The sequence below is a fragment of the Delphinus delphis genome, chromosome 4, assembly GCF_949987515.2.
Source record: "Delphinus delphis chromosome 4, mDelDel1.2, whole genome shotgun sequence".
Taxonomy (NCBI): Eukaryota; Metazoa; Chordata; class Mammalia; order Artiodactyla; family Delphinidae; genus Delphinus; species Delphinus delphis.
Window position 1 is genome coordinate 83,661,115 of NC_082686.1, and position 18,219 is coordinate 83,679,333.

The 18,219-nt window shown below is 44.2% G+C and overlaps 1 protein-coding gene across 1 annotated transcript in view; it reads left to right on the forward strand.

The window, feature by feature from the left end:
- The window catches only part of KLHL6 (kelch like family member 6), a 54,056-nt gene extending 36,112 nt beyond the window's left edge, over nt 1–17,944 (forward strand). Inside the window, exons 3-7 of the mRNA XM_060009977.1 lie at nt 2,128–2,577; nt 9,432–9,669; nt 14,353–14,555; nt 16,090–16,303; nt 17,643–17,944. Of these exons, the coding sequence (XP_059865960.1) occupies nt 2,128–2,577; nt 9,432–9,669; nt 14,353–14,555; nt 16,090–16,303; nt 17,643–17,944 (1,407 nt within the window). The remainder of the gene's footprint in view (nt 1–2,127; nt 2,578–9,431; nt 9,670–14,352; nt 14,556–16,089; nt 16,304–17,642) is intronic.
- Nucleotides 17,945–18,219: the final 275 nt, after the last annotated feature.

Genomic DNA, 18,219 nt, shown 5'->3' on the forward strand with positions numbered 1-18,219 from the left:
CCGTTGGGGCCAGCTCACAGGGTGGTCTGAAGCAGAATTTAGGCGTTCTGCAACATTGACCATCAGGTCAGTGTTTTCTGAATTGACAATTGAAAAGTGTGGTCTGACAGGGTAAGATAATATTTTGCAATTGGGATTGATCCCCCCATATTAGGGACGTGTGCCCCCTAGAATGCTCTGGAGTGAAGAACAAAGCCTAAGTCAATATGGTCCACCCTAAGACCAGTCCTGTCCCCTCCCTTCAGGACCCATAACCCTACCACCCCCAGCTCCTGTCATTAGAGTTTCTCCTCTGCAGGCTGCACCCTCCCACTTGGTCAGGCCGGCCCATCTGTACTCTCAGTAGGCCCCGTCTTCAGACCACCCCTCCCCAACAGGCCCTGTCCCCTCAGCCTCCCTCTTTCCATCCTTCTTCTAACTGATCGAACCAAGAACACTGACAACTTGACCCTCTAAAGGGCCCAGTGGACAAGGAGGGAAGGTAGGAAGTTAAACTCTTTCAAAGCTGAGCTCCAGAGAGCAGCAAATAGAATGGACAGGTGCATTTGAGACATCTCATCTGTAAAATGAGTATTAAATAATGTGATGAATACAAAAGGGCTTTGTAAGCTGTAAAGTGCTATATACGCATATGGGACTCATATTCTTATGAAGATGATGATAATTTAAAAATGTCATGGAAGCCAATTTTACAAATTAATTTTTTATTACAAAAGTGTTACTTATTCATTTTAGAAGATTTAAAAAGTATATAAATAAACAAAATAAGAAAAAAAAATCTCGGAACTTCCCTGGCAGTCCAGTGGTTAAGACTCCATGCTTCCAATGAAGGGGGCACAGGTTCAATCCCTGGTCGGGGAACTGAGATCCCACATGCTGCACTGCTCGGCCAAATAAATAAATAAAAGAAAAAAGGGAAAAAAAGAAAAAAAAAATCTCATAGTGTTATTACAGAGTGTGGTGCCTTGTATTATTTATACAGTATATTCCATCTATTCCTATGGGACCTGTTTCTGTGGGAGGATTATTGTTGCCTTGACAACAAATTTGCCCCGTGACTTACTCTGGCCAGTTAAGTGTGAGTGGAAATGGCATGTGCCACCTCTCAGCAAAAGTTTTAAGAGCCTTTGTGTAGTTTGCCATCTTTTTTCTCCTTCTGTCACAAAACTGGCATGTCAAGAGCTTTTCCATCATCCTTGGTCTTGGACTGAAGCCCTGTGAGCCCTGTAATGTGAGTGAGAAATAACATTTATTGTTGTGAGCCCGTGAGATTTGAGGGTTGTTTGTTACTGCAGCATAATTTGTCCCAAGATACCTGATACACAGAGATTAACAACTGTTAATATTTGGGTTTATATCCTTCAGTCTTTTTTTATGCCTATATTCAATATATATTTTTCTTTATAAAAAGAGGATCATAATGTATGTATGATTTTGTGAAGTGCCTTCTCATTTCACCTGAAAATATTTCAGTATATAGCTCCAAAAGATGAGTTTTCTTTAAGCATAACCACAACACGGTTACCACACTTACAATTAATAATAATTGCTTCCTATCACCAAATGTTGGTCACTGTAAACATTTCTCTTCTAAAATTTTGTTTAAGTCAGGGATCCAAGTAAGCTGCATACTTTGTAGTAGGTTGATATATCTTTTAAATCTCTTTTTGTGCTCCGGCTCTCCCTCCCTGCCCCACCCCCCTTTTCCTCTTTCCCCTTTTGATGTATTTGTTGAAGAAACTGAACTGGTTGCTCTGTAGAGTTTCCCACAGTCTGGGTTTTGCTAATTGTATTCACGTGGTGTCATTTAACATGTTCCTCTTTCCCCTATGTTTCCTGTAAGTTGCTGATTAAATCTAGACACTTGATCAAGATTCAGTGAATGGATTTTTCAACTCAATACATTATGAACATTTTCCATGTCATTTACTATTCTTCTACAACGTGCTTTCTTAATGACCATACAGCTGTCAAAAATATGAATGTATTTTCATTTATTTAGCTAGTCCTCTACTTTGGGTCACTAAGGTTGTTTCTAAATTTTTGCTACTACACACGACTCACTGGTAAACCTCCTTGTGGACTAGTCATTTTCTGGCCTGATTTGCTGCCCTTCTGTTCTCTTAGTTCCTGCGGATGGTGGACGCCTGTGCGAGCTTCCTCACAGAAGCCTTGAACCCAGAAAACTGTGTTGGAATACTGAGGCTGGCAGACACACATTCCTTGGACAGTCTAAAGAAGCAGGTTCAAAGTTACATCATCCAGAACTTTGTGCAGATCCTGAACTCCGAAGAGTTCCTTGAACTTCCTGTGGATACCCTGTACCACATCTTGAAGAGCGATGACCTCTATGTGACAGAAGAGTCTCAGGTGTTTGAGACTGTGATGAGCTGGGTCAGGCACAAACAGTCAGAACGACTCTGCTTGCTCCCCTATGTCCTGGAGAATGTGCGCTTGCCGCTTCTGGACCCATGGTACTTTGTGGAGATGGTGGAAGCGGATCCTCTCATCAGACAATGCCCAGAGGTCTTCCCGCTGCTGCAGGAAGCCAGGATGTACCACCTTTCTGGCAATGAGGTGAGTTGATGTTGAGAGATGCCGTATATAACCAGCGAAGTGAAGGAATTAGCAGACCTCCCAGAGATACAGGTGAGACTGGCTCACAAATCATTAGGGCATCAAGAAGTAGATGCTGTAGATGTTTATAGTCTGAGTCAGGCAGTTCCAGAAGCCCTGGATCTCTGATCTGTAAAATGCCGATAATACTACATGGTAGACAGCTACTGAGAGAATTAGGTGAGATCTGGAAATCACCCAGCACCATGCCTGGCACATCCTTCCCCTTTCCGGTTGTGTAAGGGCGGGAGTTTGGTGGGGGAGACACACACATGAAGGGAGTGTGCCCTGTCCAGTCGCCATTCCACAGGGCTGCTGCTTTCCCAGTTTGTCCACTCTGGGGAAACCTTGAGACTCTTATATCTCCCCTGACATTACCTAGGTTCAGACTCTCATTATTTCCTTCCTGAACCTCTGAGAATTCCTCAAAACTCAGCTTTCTGCCCCCAATCTGGCCGCCCTGCAATTCATTCATCAGCTGGGTGATCTAAAACTCAAGCCTAATCATTTCACTCCTGGGCTTAGCCTCTTCACTGGCTCCCCACCACTTTCAGGATAAAGCCCACACTTCTGCCTAAACTCTCTGAGCCTGGTCTCTTGCTCGCTGCTCTAGTGTCATCTGCAACCTCTCTCTCCTGCTACAGTCTGAGTGTACTGCTTGTAATTCCCCAAAGCGGACACGCTTTTTCAGCCTTCAGGCTAATGCAGGTGCGGCTCAAATGACCTTTTCCTCTTCTTCATCTAGTTAACTTCTGCTCCAGCTTCAAAACTCAGTTTAGGCATCACCTTCTCCAGAGGCCTCTGTCAGTCTCATAGCACTGGAGCATTGCTCTGTCATAGCACCAACCACTGCATGTTAACCGTTGAATTCCTCATCTGTAAATATCTCTAGACAGGGAGGTTGTTACGGTAGGAAATATGTCTTATTGGACTTTTCATTCAGACCTTAGGAGAGTCCTTGGTATATAGCAAGGGATTGGTTAATGTTTGTTGAATGAATAAATGGGTACCAAGGTAGTGAATAAACATATCACTTGTATCTACCTGGTTCTCCTTAACAATCCCTGAAGAAAGGTTGTATTCAGAACTTTATAAAGACAAGAATAGGCTTAGTGGAGAGGAACAAAATAATCATTAAGTAATGATAGAGGGGCAGTTTGTTACGTTTGTACACATGAACAGCCATACGTGTATACCACTATACAATGGTTCTGAGGTTGGCTACCAAGCCTTCTTCATTAGGCCATTGGTAGAAATATTAGCCAAAATAGTTTAGGAATTGTCTTTCAGAGGCCTCTTGGGAGCCCCTTCTTTTCTGTCTGTCCTTTTCTAATTCTGTGTTGTCCTCAGATCCATTGTCACTTATTCACTCTGCAAACACATCCTTAAATATTTGGTAGAATTTATCAGTGATGCTATCAGAACCAGGAGGAATTTTTTGTGTATGTGAGAAGGTTTTAAACTTCAAACTACAAATTGTATTTCTTTAATAGCTATATAGATACAAGAGGCTATTCACATTATCTATTTCTTCTAGAATGAGCTTTGGTAGTTTGTATATTTCAAAGAATTTTCCATTTCATAGAAGTTGCTGAATTTATTGGCATAAAGTTGTTCACAGTAGTCCCTTATTATCCTTTTTAATATCTGTAGAATCTGTAGTGATGTTATAGCTCTCATTCCAGATATTGGTAATTTGTGTCTCCTTTTTTCTCCTGATCAGTCTGGTTAGAGGTTTATCAATTTTATTGATTTTCTCAAAGAACCAGCTTCTGGTTTTACTTGACTTTCTCTACAGTCTTTACATTTTCTATTCCATTTATTTCTACCTTAATCTTGACTACTTTCTTTTGCTTACTTCAGGTTGAATTTTCTCTTCCTTTTCTAGTTTTTTAGGGTAGAAATAAAGGTCACTAATTTGAGATTTTTTTTCTAATATTGCCATTAGTGCTATAATTTCATATGCTATACTTTCATTCTTCACAAATAAATCCTGAACACCAACTATATGCCAGACATGGCACCAAGCACCATAAAACAGTCTCTACCTTACTAAACTTATGGTCTTTCAGAGAAGACAGGACACTAAGCAAATGAAGGGTGATAAGCAGACTGATAGAGAAAGACCAGATAACCACAAGGGTCCTATGCTGGATATGTGGGTCACTGGCAGTTGGCTCAGCACTGGGAAAGCCCTCATATTCCTGAAGACAAGATCAATCTCTGCAACTGCTCTCAGTTCAGCATTTAAAGTACAGTCTTGGGGCTTCTCTGGTGGCGCAGTGGTTAAGAATCCACCTGCCAATGCAGGGGACATGGGTTCGAGCCCTGGTCCGGGAAGATCCCACATGCCGTGGAGCAACTAAGCCCATGCGCCGCATCTACTGAGCCCGCGAGCCACAACAACTGAAGCCCGCGCATCTAGAGCTTGTGCTCCGCAACAAGAGAAGCCACCGCAATGAGAAGCCTGCGCACCGCAACAAAGAGTAGCCTCTGCTCGACGCAACTAGAGAAAGCCCACGCACAGCAACAAAGACCCAACACAGCCAAAAGTAAATAAAATAAAATAAATAAATTTTTTTAAAAACTAAAAAAAAAAACCAAAGTATAGGGTCTTGATCAACTGTACTTTCAACATTCTTGCTATTTTCGTTTCTGCTTCCCATTTCCTAACTCCCTGAAATGCAGGTGAAAAAGGCTTTCCTCTTATATAAAATGTCCCTACTATGTCTTCTGCAAAACTGCTGCTATGAAATATCTGCTCTGCCTTTTGTATTTGCAATGGGGTGGGGATGGGGGAGTGGGATTATAAGCTTTGGATATAGGAGGAGAGAGAATTCTGATAACTAGAAAATGTCAGGAACTTGAGCTCCCAGTCAGGCAGATCTGGGCTTTAATCTTGATTGCACAGTTTACCTACAGTGTGACCTTGGGCAAGCTACTTAGCTGCTGTAAGGCTCAGTCCTTGTAACATGGGGAAAACAATATCTACCAACTGATAGAATTGTTTTGAGAATGAAATAAGATAATGAATGAGATGTGCTAGCACAGTGTCCGGCATATGTTAAGTGCCCCAGAAATAAAGACTGTTCCTATTCTCACTCAGTTCTTTATGGTACTCTATCTCCCACAATCAAGCATTTTCTTTCTCTGAGGCTAAAATCTCTCTTTTCATTGTGTCCTAGTTTTTTTCTGCCTTATTGCCCCAAATCCTGCTCAGGGCATTTTCTCATCCTCATTTTATAGTCTAGGTAACTGAACCAACCAAACATTGTGATCTCTGAGTTGTGTCTCATTGCTAGTTGATTCCCTGAAACTCTCAGCCTTCTCGCTGCTTGTGTGATCTTGGCTTTATTCCTAATGACACTAGTGTAAGCCTGGAGGATACTCTGTGAACACATTTCTCCTCCTAACCTTCCTTTCCCAAACTTTAACCCTGCTTGTCCTATCATTATCTCTCCATTTTAACCTTGTCCCTCCTCTGAGCTCATGGAGGTGGTAACAGAAGGAAGTTTTAGAACCCTAAAAGCAAATGTCAACTTACATTTGATTTAGGAGTAGTAGCTGGTACCTTCATTGGGAGAGGTCTTTTGGGGCAGAGAAAGTTACCCCTTCATTTCATTGCCTCCTAAGTCTCCAGGGACCAACTTGATCTATACCAAAGGCTGCTCTGATATGTGTGCTGTCAGGAGGACCTACTCCTGAGGGCAGCGGGGCAGAAGCTCACCCTGAGGAGCTTTATCCAAGCAGTTTGGTCACTTCTGTTTGGTGCTCTCACATAGGTTCTTTGGACAATGAGTAGTCAATAAGGGGAAACTTTTTTGCTCTACTTCTAACAATCTGAAAATAAACTGTGTAGGCCCTGATGGTTGCATGTGATTCTTTGGCAAACACTTACTTCCGTGTGTCTGCAACAAACTTGCCCATCTCTGACTTCAGATTGGCGTTTGTCATGCCTTTGGGGTTAATATTTTGCAAAACGTAGCTGAACTTACAATTTGGTAATGGTGCCACCATCTGGCAGTCCTGTGGTTCCGAGTTACAAGGCAGGTCTCAATACCCAGCCAGTCCCATCAACTAGATGATTGTATTAGTTATCTATTGCTGTGCAACAAATTATCCCCAAACAGCTGTTTAAAACAACAAACATTTATTATCTCACAGTTTGCAGGAATCTGGGAGTGATGCAGCTGGGTGATTCTGGCGCAGGGTCTCTTCTGAAGTTGCAGTCAGTCTGTTGGCCGGGGCTGCAGTTAGTCATCTCAAGCTCAAACGGGGCTGGAGGATCCACTTGCAAGTTCCCTCGCAGGATTGTTGACAGAAGTCACTTCCTTGCTGGCTGTTGGCTGGAAGCCTCATCTTCTTGCTACTTGGGCTTCTCCATTGCAGCTGTCTTTCTTTAGAGCAAATGACCCAAGAAGGACTGAGAGAGCTGTCAAGATGGAAGCTGTAGTGCCTTCATAACCTAATTTCAGAAGTGGTATACCAACACTATTGTATTCTATTGGCATAGAGATCAACCCAGGAACAATGTGGAGGGAACAACATAGGATGTAAATGCCAGGAGGTGGGGATTGCTGGGGGCCATTGTGGAAGCTGGTTACCACAATGATCTAGACTGGAAAAAAAAGTCTTTATCAGGTCCTGGGTTAACTAACTTGCCCATTCATTCATTCATTCATTCAGCCAACATTTATGGAAACCCACAAGCTCCAGGCACTGTTCTTGGTGCTGAGGATCCATTGGAGAAAAGGGCTATCCCTGCCATCAGGGACATTAGAATAAATTACATGAGGGTGAAAAGCGCTGTGATAGGGAAATTCAGGACTGTGGGAACAGGTGTGGAAAGGCAAGAATGGCTTCCTGGAGGAAAGAACAAAATGACATTGAAAATAATGTCAAGTGGCTTACAGGGTAAGTGGTTGGGAAGGTAGTGTGGGCAATCGAGGACAGATATTATGGGGAGATGCAGACAGCAGGCAGGAATGCAGGCTTCAGTCAGTGGGAGCAGAGTCTTCCACAGGCCAGGACTCAGGACCGGGATGCCAGCCCTGGGAGTCAGGAGTAAGATCATGGCTGGTTTGGTCCCCTGCTAGTCAGCAGGCTGTTGATGCAGGAGAGCAGACACTATGAATAAGATGGGGGGGGCTTCAGAGAGGAGGCTGAGGCTTGGCTCTCAGAACCAGAGTAAGGGTCACAGGGAACCAGTTCTGAGAAGCTAGTGCTGTCCTCTAAGCATTGCCCTATAATCCCTAAATCCTCCCTGCAAGAGGACCAGATGGGTGCTAGAGGTTGTCCCTCAGCCGTGGGAAGGAAGGTTTAGAGGCTGGAGGGAGAAATCTCAGATCGGCCAAGTTTGTCTTTGGTGCCAACTCATTGCTCATTCCTCTCCTACCAGCTTGGTATTCTCATAGTGCCGCCAAGTTCTCGGGACCACCCCTTCTACCCTTATCCCAGCCAGCCTTTCCACTGTCAGTGCCCTCGGTCTCAGCCCATTGCCCAGGATTTAAACTGCCACACACCTCCACTCCTTTCTGCTGACCCATAAAGGAGAGTCCTGCCACATACTTTATGGCCACGGTCTGGCCTCAATAACTGAGGATGCAGAGTTTACTGTATCTGACTATTGGCACAGAAAAACAAAGTCTCTTCTGGGAAAGTAGAGGTTGGGTGTTGGCTGATCTGATTACATGTGATTATTGATTGGATTCACCACTTGTGGACTCAGGTAAACTGTTTGTCACCATCTGTGGGCAAGATTGAAGTTCCATAATCCATATTAGGTCAGCTTAACCTTGTAGGAAAGAGTAGCTGCTTTGGCCACGTGGGAAATAGGTGCTGCTGCCTCTCTGTCTCCTATCAGTACCCCTGTAGAACGTTCCCCATCAAGCCCAGGGATGGCTGGAACCAGGAGGAGGGCAGCTCTCCCTTTTCATTAATTACATCAATATGACATCTCCCACCACTCCTACTGCCGTGACTAGCTATGGAGGGCCATGCGTGTGCCAGGTGCTCTGCTCAGCTCTCTACATCACAACCTCATGAATGCTCACAGTGGCATGGTAGCATAGGAATGATCACAGGAATTTACAGAGATTGTGTTGCTTCTCCAAGGTCACATGGCCATCGGTGGTGGAACCAGGATGGAACTCTGGTGTATTTGACTCCAAACCTCTGCTCTTTCAGCTGGGTTCAGATATCTGTGGTATGGATTTCTTTGCTTGTTCAAGGCTCTGAAGGGTCATATGCTTGATGTTGGGACCCAGTCCCCCAACCTCCTTGGACACATCCTTGCTCCCTTTTGGTTCTTTTCTCCTAAGTCTCTGGATGCTCTTATGTGCCCTCAGGACTTCTCTTCCAGAAAAGGCCTGGTAGCGAGCGAAGTCTGGGATATCATCAAGAAACTGAAACCAGGGGGGAGTGGAAGGTGACCAGAAATGAAATTCCAGGATTCAGTGCTTCTGACCAAGCAAGAGGGAAGAGGCAGGAAAGTGCATTTGATGGTAGACAGATCTGAACTTCTTAAAAAGTAGCAAAATCTACAACTGATAACCTTTATTGAGTACCTACTATACATCAGGCCCTGGGCCAAGCACACTAAATATATTATCTCATTTAATCCTCATGACAAACCTATGAGGTTGTTACCACTAAAATTTCCATTATACAGAAGAAAAACCTGAGGCCCAAGGAGGTGAAGTCACATGGTCCTATGGTGGCAGAGTTGGGAATTGGGCTCTGCTCCTCTGGCTCCACAGCCTGAGCTCTGAACCACTGTACCATTCTGCCTTTTTGTACTCCCATTGATTTTCCAGATCATTTCGGAGCGCACCAAGCCCAGGATGCATGAGTTCCAGTCTGAGGTGTTCATGATCATCGGTGGCTGCACGAAGGATGAACGGTTTGTGGCGGAGGTAACCTGCCTGGATCCCCTGAGGCGCAGCCGCCTGGAGGTGGCCAAGCTCCCCATGACAGAGCACGAGCTGGACAGTGAGAATAAGAAGTGGGTGGAGTTTGCATGCGTGACATTAAAAAATGAGGTCTACATCTCAGGTAAGCAGAAGCCATGTGATGCCAAAGCCAGCCCCCAAGGCACTACATGTTTTCCTGAGTGAGAGACAGGCAACCATCCCAGAAGAATTACTGTGGATGGCACTGATCTAGCACTAACTGGGTCAGGATATGGAAACCGGGCACTCAGATGGTCTTATCATGGAGAGTGAACCCTAATCCTTGAGCAGTATTGTAGTAGGAACTGGGGGAGCAGGCAGATAGGACTTCCTTCATGGAAAAGGAAGAAGGAAAGTGGTACTAGAGTTTATTCGGTGTCTGCTATAGGCATAGGACACTGAGCTAGCCACTGGGAATACAGTAATGGATAAAAATATCTGCTCTTCCCCCCAAATCTGACCTCTCCCCTCAAGTTTATTAGGTCTTACTTTTAGATGCTCCAATAGCATCCAGTACTTTTTCATTTCTTACTTCTAAGTTGTTTGCTTAATTGTTTTTAACTGCTCTATGCCTGTTTCCCATTAGTCCTTAAATTCCATGAATCAACACTGTATTCCCAATACCTAGCGCTGTGTCTGGCCATAGTAAATGCTCAATAAATATTAATTAAATGATGTAATCTCTACCATCTTTACAGCATAGTAGATGAATTTACTCTTTGGTAGCAATTAATTATTGCCTCTCACATCAACTCTATAAGGTAGGTGATTTTAATCTCCGGATTACAAATGGAGAAAACCGAGGCTCAGAAAGGTATGGAACTTACCTAAAGTCACACACTGGTAAGTGTCAGGCAGGATTCCAATCCATGTTCTCTGAGTCTCATGCTCTCCCATGACATTAAAAGCCACCTAGCTCTTCTTGCAGCACCAAGGGAAAAGACAAACATCCCTTCCCTTCTCTTGGAGGTTTTCTTTAATCTGAACTTGTTTTGGAAAGAGCTTATTTCCAGAGCTGGCCTCCTCCAAGATAAAGGGCAGGTCAGTTCTTCTTTGAGTCTATTAATACCACAGACTAGGGTTTAGCTTTCTTTTGTCTTACAGAAACATTTTTTAATTGTTGTAGAAGATTTAAGCAATACAGGGAGTGTAAAGCAAAATATGGTAGCTTCTCTGTGCCATCACAATCCTACATGTTTTAATTTTTTTTTTTTTACAAAAATGGTTTTATATTGTCTTAGAGTAAGTAATGCCAGCTGCTGTAACAAACCCTGACTCTCAATGAATCACCAGAGAAGTATGTGTGGGTTGGGGGAGAGCACCTGCTCCACTCAGTCATTCAGGGACCTAGGCTCCTTCCATCTCATGATGAGGCTGTTTCCAGACGTGACCTTCAAGCTTGATGCATTTCGGGAAGAGAGAGAAACCCAACAAGTTGAAAAGACACACCAGCTCACAACAGCCTCGGCCTGGACATGAGGCATCAGTTCTGCTCACATTCTATTGGCAAGAACCAGCCACATGCCCTCCCTGCACCCCCGCTCCCCATGCAGTGGGGCTGGGAAATGTAGTTTAGCCGTGTGCCCAGGAGGAAAAGACAGGTTTGGTAATCATGGTCAGTCTTTGCCACATACACTACACATAGTGTTTTATTCTACAACTTGTCTTTTGTCCGTCTTCAATTTGTTGTTGTCTTTTAAAAAATGATACAGGCTGCTAACACATATATATGGCATCTAAAAAAAAAAAAAAGGTCATGAAGAACCCAGGGGAAAGATGGGAATAAAGACACAGACCTACTAGAGAATGGACTTGAGGACACGGGGAGGGGGAAGGGTAAGCTGGGATGAAGTGAGAGAGTGGCATGGACATATATACACTACCAAACGTAAAATAGATAGCTAGTGGGAAGCAGCGGCATAGCACAGGGAGATCAGCTCGGTGCTTTGTGACCACCTAGAGGGGTGGGATAGGGAGGGTGGGAGGGAGGGAGACGCAAGAGGGAGGAGATATGGGGATATATGCATATGTATAGCTGATTCACTTTGTTATAAAGCAGAAACTAACACACCACTGTAAAGCAATTATACTCCAATAAAAATGTTAAAAAAATAAAAATGATACAGGCGATACATGAAAGCATGCTTGTTGTACTAAATCAACAGAAATGTGTACTCAACTAACAATCTGTTCTGGACATCATTACATGTTGGTATAATTGATCTACTACATGTGTTAAGCAATGTAATACATGTAAAGTACAGCACAATCCCAAGCACGTGGGGAGAGCTCAGCAGTGTTAGTCGTCATTATCATTACTGCGAGGACTGTTATTACTGCTCATTTCACCAGCTTCAGGGCTGTCTATGGAATGAATGAACCATAATTTTTTTCAGCTTTTATTTTCCCACTGAAAAAAATACCGCAATAGGCATTTTCATACATATATATCTATGAACTTGCGCTGATATATGGAGAGATTCCTGGAAGTGGTCATAAGATGTGTAAATTTAGAGTTTTTGTAGATATTGCTGAATTGTCCTCCAGAAAGTTTGTACCAATTTACAGTTCAACCAATGATGAATGTCAGTGCCCATTTTCTACATCCTTGTTAACGTTTTTTATTATCAATTACATTTTTAATAGACTTGATTGTGTAAATTTACACTCTTAGATCGTTAATGAGGTTGAATATATTTTCATATATTTATTAGCTAAACGTATCTGTTTTTTAAAAATGATCTGTTCCTACCCTTTGTTTTTCTATTGGTTGTCTTTTCCTTATTAATTTTTTGGAGTTCTTATTATATCTCCTTTGCTATTTGTATTACAAACACTTTCTCCCAGACAGTGGGGTTGTCTTTTAACTTTGATTTATATTTTATATAGTAACTTTCTTTTCTATATGTTCTAGGTTTCTTGTCATGCTTAGAAAACCCCTCCCCACCCCAAGATCATTAACATCTTCTCCTATATATTCTCCAGTTACTTCTATAGCATTTACATTTAAATTTTAAGTATAATGTGAAATAGAGATCTAAATTTTTCTCTAAACAGATAGCCAATTGTTCTAATGCCATTTATTTAATAATCTCTATATCTTTTAGTCTGTTTCTGTACCTTGTTTTTATTTGATCCGTTTGTCTTATACTAGTAGCACATTATTTTTATTATCACAGCTTTTTAGTATATTTTGATATTTGCTAGGGAGAGCTCTCTCATTCCTTCTTCTTTTTCAAAAGTTTCTTAGAAATGTTCCCAAATCTACTCTTCCAAATGAAGCTTAGAATGTTCACTTCATGTCTTGCAATCCATGAAAAGCCCTGAAGGCACCTAATATATAGGTTAACTTGGGGAGGGTTGACATCTTTGCAGTAACCTGTCTTATCATCTGTGCACATGATATGCCTGCCCAGTTAATCAGGTCTTCTTTTACATCCTGAAGTAAAAAAAATTGTCATTTTTTTTCCCTTTTTAATAAAGTTTGCATACATTTCTTTGAAAGTGTATAGTTATTTTATAATTTTGGACACTACCTGAATGGGATCAATATCACAGTGTTTTGAATAGAGACTTCTAAGAGGTATACAACACCCCTCCCCCAGAATGGTTAAACCATATGAACAAAAAGAAAACAGGAGAGGATGAAGCTCAGTCTCCCTAGCAGCCAGGGGAAACCAAACTATGGCATCATTTTTCTCCCTCAGGCTGTAAAACAAAACAACCAAAAAAACCTTCCTAATATCCGCTGCGGGTGGGGTATGGGGAAAAGTCAACCAGGACAGCTTTGGAAGGTTCTTTGGTAGCACCTGTAAAAATTCAAGGTGGGCACACCATTGACCTAGGAATCCCACTTCTGGGCTCCACCCTTGAGAAACACTTACCCGTGACACAGAGCGTCATTAATGATATTCATTTCCACACTAGTGCACATTTTAGTCTGAAAGGTACATCCTTTGTTTTAGGTAGTTGGTAGTACTCTGTGCTGATGGGGAAATGGAAACACAAAGTCATTAAAATATTTTATTAAAGTCACCAGAAAAGTCAGCTCTCCTTTGTCCTGGTCTCTCTCCCTAACGGAATTACCTATTTTCTATCTATTGAGTTGTCTCGAAAAAATGTTTTAGCAGCTCACTCTCAGATGATCTGGGGTGAGCATCTCATTCTGTTCCAATAGAAGTTGTTTCAAAGTAGGACAAACCTCACTTATGTTTTTATAGAGATCAGAGTTATGAACCGAGAGAATTTTGTAAGATTTCATGGTGATTTTCCCGGGTTTGTATTTGTTTGAATAAATAAGCAAACAGAGAACTTAAGCTGGTTTCTCATTTGCCCGCTGGTCAAGGCCCTACTATCCCCACCTGCAATCGTCCAACTTTACCTATCCTGCCTGACCTCCTGCCCCTGAGCCTCACAAACACTGGAGTCCAGGCTCCTGTTGGTCCCCACTCGCCTAGGCAGACTTGGGTACTACTCCCCTGAAGCCTTCTCTGGACCTAGCTCACGGAGCCTCCTCTTCTCTGAATTCTCACAGCACGGAGGTGACACAGGGCACAGCCCAGCGCGTGATCCACCCCAGGCTTACGCTGTGTCTCCCTGTCACCCTGTGCAGGCTCTGTCCTGGCAACCACACTGCATGCGCCTTCATGATTTCTTTTGTCTGGGGGGATGGGGCGGGGGTTGGTGCTCATCTGGGGATTTAACACTCTGGGCCAGTGGGGAATTATGGGAGAAGCTGCGTTTCTGACATATCAGTGGTTTCTTAAATGCTCTATATGTCTCCTAGGTGGCAAAGAAACACAGCATGATGTTTGGAAATATAATTCTTCAATCAACAAGTGGATTCAAATTGAGTATTTGAACATAGGCCGCTGGAGGCATAAGATGGTGGTGCTCGGGGGCAAGGTCTATGTGATCGGAGGTTTCGATGGCTTGCAGAGGATCAACAACGTGGAGACCTATGACCCCTTCCACAACTGCTGGTCAGAGGTATAGATTATTTCTATGAGTAACTCTGTGTTATTGCTTCAAAGCTTAAAAAAAAAAATGAGTATCTGCCAATGTAGGTATACGGCTTTCTGATCTCCCTGCTCCCACTGAGAACATTTTCAGTGGCTCTGAGCTTCCCTCCTCATAGGAGCCATCGAGTCAGCATTACTGATCAGGTCACGGAAATGATTTCCTTCCAGGTGGGGGAGCTCTATGTGGGTACCTGTCCTATCCTGGCCAGAACCCCAGATGTAGACGGGAGGCTTGATCCTGTCTTGGTCTGCATGTCTTGGCCTAGAGTCTCTGTCTCCTCCGATGCCATCTGCCCTTGTCTTCTCCACACTGGGCATACCAGGATCTCTTGACTACACTGTTGGTTGAATCCAGAGTCATTTGGTAGTATTTAGAAGTCAGCCCTTATTTATTTACCTATTAGTGATGAACCATTTGCGTGCCTTCAAAGAAGACTTTAGCAATGCAATCTCAGGTATATATCATACTCAAGAAAAGGCAAAGCATTGCTCATCGATGGGCATAAAGTTTCTGTTATGCAAGATGAACCAGCTCTGGAGATCTGCCATACAACATTGTGCCTATAGATAACAGTACTGTATTTTACACTTTAAAATGTGTTAAGAGGGTAGATCTCATGTTAAGTATCCTTACCCCCACCCAACACACACACAAAGGTAAGCTGACCTCACTTCCTGTACTTCCAGATTATTCCCAATTTCAAATTTTCTTTCTCCTTATCAGATTATATGTCAGAGCATGTTCCAGCTTTGGGGTGTGTGAAACGTGGTCATCACAGGCACAAGCAAAGGTAGACAGGTCATGATGGCATCCAGCCAAGATCTGTTAACCTGAAAAGAACTTTATGGGGAGCCCTTAACATTTATAATCTGTGCCCAAGAACTTCTCAGTTTAAGTCCCATCACAAAGTTGCTCCATGACCCAAGAGGGTTATGTTCATGGGTAAGAGACTCTTAAAAGTCCCCTTTAGTGCCCTGGGGTTCACAGGATGGAAACACAAGTCTGGCTTAACCCTCAGATCTGTATGTTGCCCCAGAGTGGGAGAATATGCTTACCTGTGGCCACCTGAAACCCTTATACCAGCTTTTCTTCCTAGCTATAAGCACCAACGACAATGCCTGGCACATAGTAGGCACTCAGTAAATATTTTTTGAATGAAGGAGAACATGAATAAATATGAATATGCATGTCTGAGAAAGCATTCTCCTCCAACATTGGCTGGTTTCATCTGTATAAACACTTATTCCTGTACACCCCTCCTGCCCTGAGAACTGAACTCTGGGAGAAACAGGCTAGAAACATCTGGAGCCTGGCGGGAGGGTGGGAAATGTACACTTTGATCCTCTCTGTGTCTCAGGGGAGTCAGGCCCACAGGCCTTGTGACTTCAGGCAAAGATTCCCGGGCTTGTGTCCCCTGGCTCCTGGCCTGTGTCCTGTGAGCCATTGCAGCAATCTGGGCAGTGTCACTGACAGCTTCTCCCGATGCCCTGTGTCTCTGCAGGCTGCACCCCTCCTTATCCATGTCAGTTCCTTCGCAGCCACCAGCCATAAGAAGAAGCTCTATGTGATTGGGGGAGGGCCCAATGGGAAACTGGCCACGGACAAGACTCAGTGTTACGACCCTTCAACCAATAAGTGGAATTTAAAGTCGACCATGCCAGTAGAGGCTAAATGCATCAATGCAGTGAGTTTCCGGGACCGTATCTATGTGGTTGGTAAGTGAGCACATGGCTTCTTATTTAAGTGTAGGGTCCCCTACACCTGCAGCCCTGCAGGTAGAGCACATGAGACCCTCCTGGGAATTCTTGAGTTCCTGGGTGATGTGGGTGGGATTGAAAAGAAGAGAAGATGGGATTGGTCCAGGCCTTGGTGGAATTTACCTTGCAGTTCTGGAGACAGAAACAGCCCCCATTTAGGAGACATACAAGACAGATGGACAATGGTGCCCAGGGGAGGAGCAAGAAATTGCTTTGGGAGCAAAGTGTGTTGTAAGCATTAGCAATGCACAGAAATTGAAATATGCACCGTATAAGTGCCCAACAAATGGTAGCTATCTTTATTTCTTATTCTGTGTTCATGGGAATTTTATTCTTCCGACTTGCTTTGGGGGCTCTGAACAGTTGCATTTAGCTGGAAGGAAAGCCTGACTAGCCAGACCACAGCTGGCATGTAATTGTTAAGAGTGATGGATCTCAACCCTGACTACTCATTAGAGTCATCTATGGAGCTCTTTCCAAAAATATGGGTAGCTGGGGCTCGTGCAGACCAATAATATCAGAAGGAGAAGGAGGACGCTGGCCACAGTGTCAGGTGTTTTTAATGTGCAGGTGATTTTAATGTACAGCCAGGATTGAGAACGACTGATCAAGGAAATACCAAAAATAAATAACTCCAGCAAATGAGAGCTAATCAGAGAAGGCTTCCTGAATGCAAAATATGGGAACAGATTAAGGCAAAACCCCTTCTCTCCCTTGCTTCAGGTTTCCTGTGTCTTTATGGTCAGACTCGTGACTCTGCCCCAAAGGTCTAATCTCAAGATGGGTAACTTGGGCTGGTGTCCCAGGTCATGCTCAGTCTAGTCACTGCCATGTAGATCAATACAATGCAAGACTCCTATGCACCAGGCCTTCTGCCAGGTGCTTTATGTGCGTGGTCCTTCTGATTTCTTATCACCGCCGTGGTCTTGGTGCTCATGATTACAGATCCAAAAGTGGCAGAGCTGGGATTAGGAGCCGGGCCTATCTGATGCACCAGGTGGTATTTCTGCCAGGAAGCAGTCTTTATGGTACATTTTGGCAGCCATGTGAAGACAGGCGTCCTTCAGAACCTGATTAGCACCGGGCTGCAGAGTTTAAAGGGCTATGAAGTGTTTCCAGCATGAGACTTGCTGCCCCTAGTTATCCATTCTGGCTTTCTGGAGAGCAGAGCCGTGAATTTGCTCTTTCTATTGGCAAGATGGTAGACTTGACCTAACCAGGAGTAGGAGTTTAGTGGTTAATGGGGAAGAAAACCAGAAAACAGTGAGATGCCCACGGTGTTTCCTTTCCTCTTCAGGAGGGGCCATGAGAGCGCTGTACGCCTACAGCCCTCTGGAGGACAGCTGGTGCCTGGTGACCCAGCTCAGCCACGAGAGGGCCAGCTGCGGCATCGCGCCCTGCAACAACCGGCTCTACATCACTGGCGGGCGGGACGAGAAGAACGAGGTCATCGCCACGGTGCTGTGCTGGGACCCCGAGGCCCAGAAACTGACGGAGGAGTGCGTCCTGCCCCGGGGGGTGTCGCACCACGGCAGTGTCACCATCAGGAAGTCGTACACCCACATTCGGAGGATCGTGCCTGGAGCTGTGTCGGTCTGACTGCGGGAGCGCGGAGGGCGGAGCCACGCGGGGAGCCCTCCTCCCTCTCCCCCGCATCGGTCGCTCTAAAGCAGCTAGCGGAGCTTGAGTTACAGGCTGTGCATACATCAGGGGCTCACCGCAGCTCCCCATGGCGGCTCCTTGGAAGTCACAGCTTTGGGACTTGAGACCAGCCAGGACTGTCTGTGAGACCTACCTCAGGAGGAAAGAAGAATAATACTTGACATTCAAGACACACCTGTCCCATGCCAGGTTCGATACTGGGCACTTTTGTA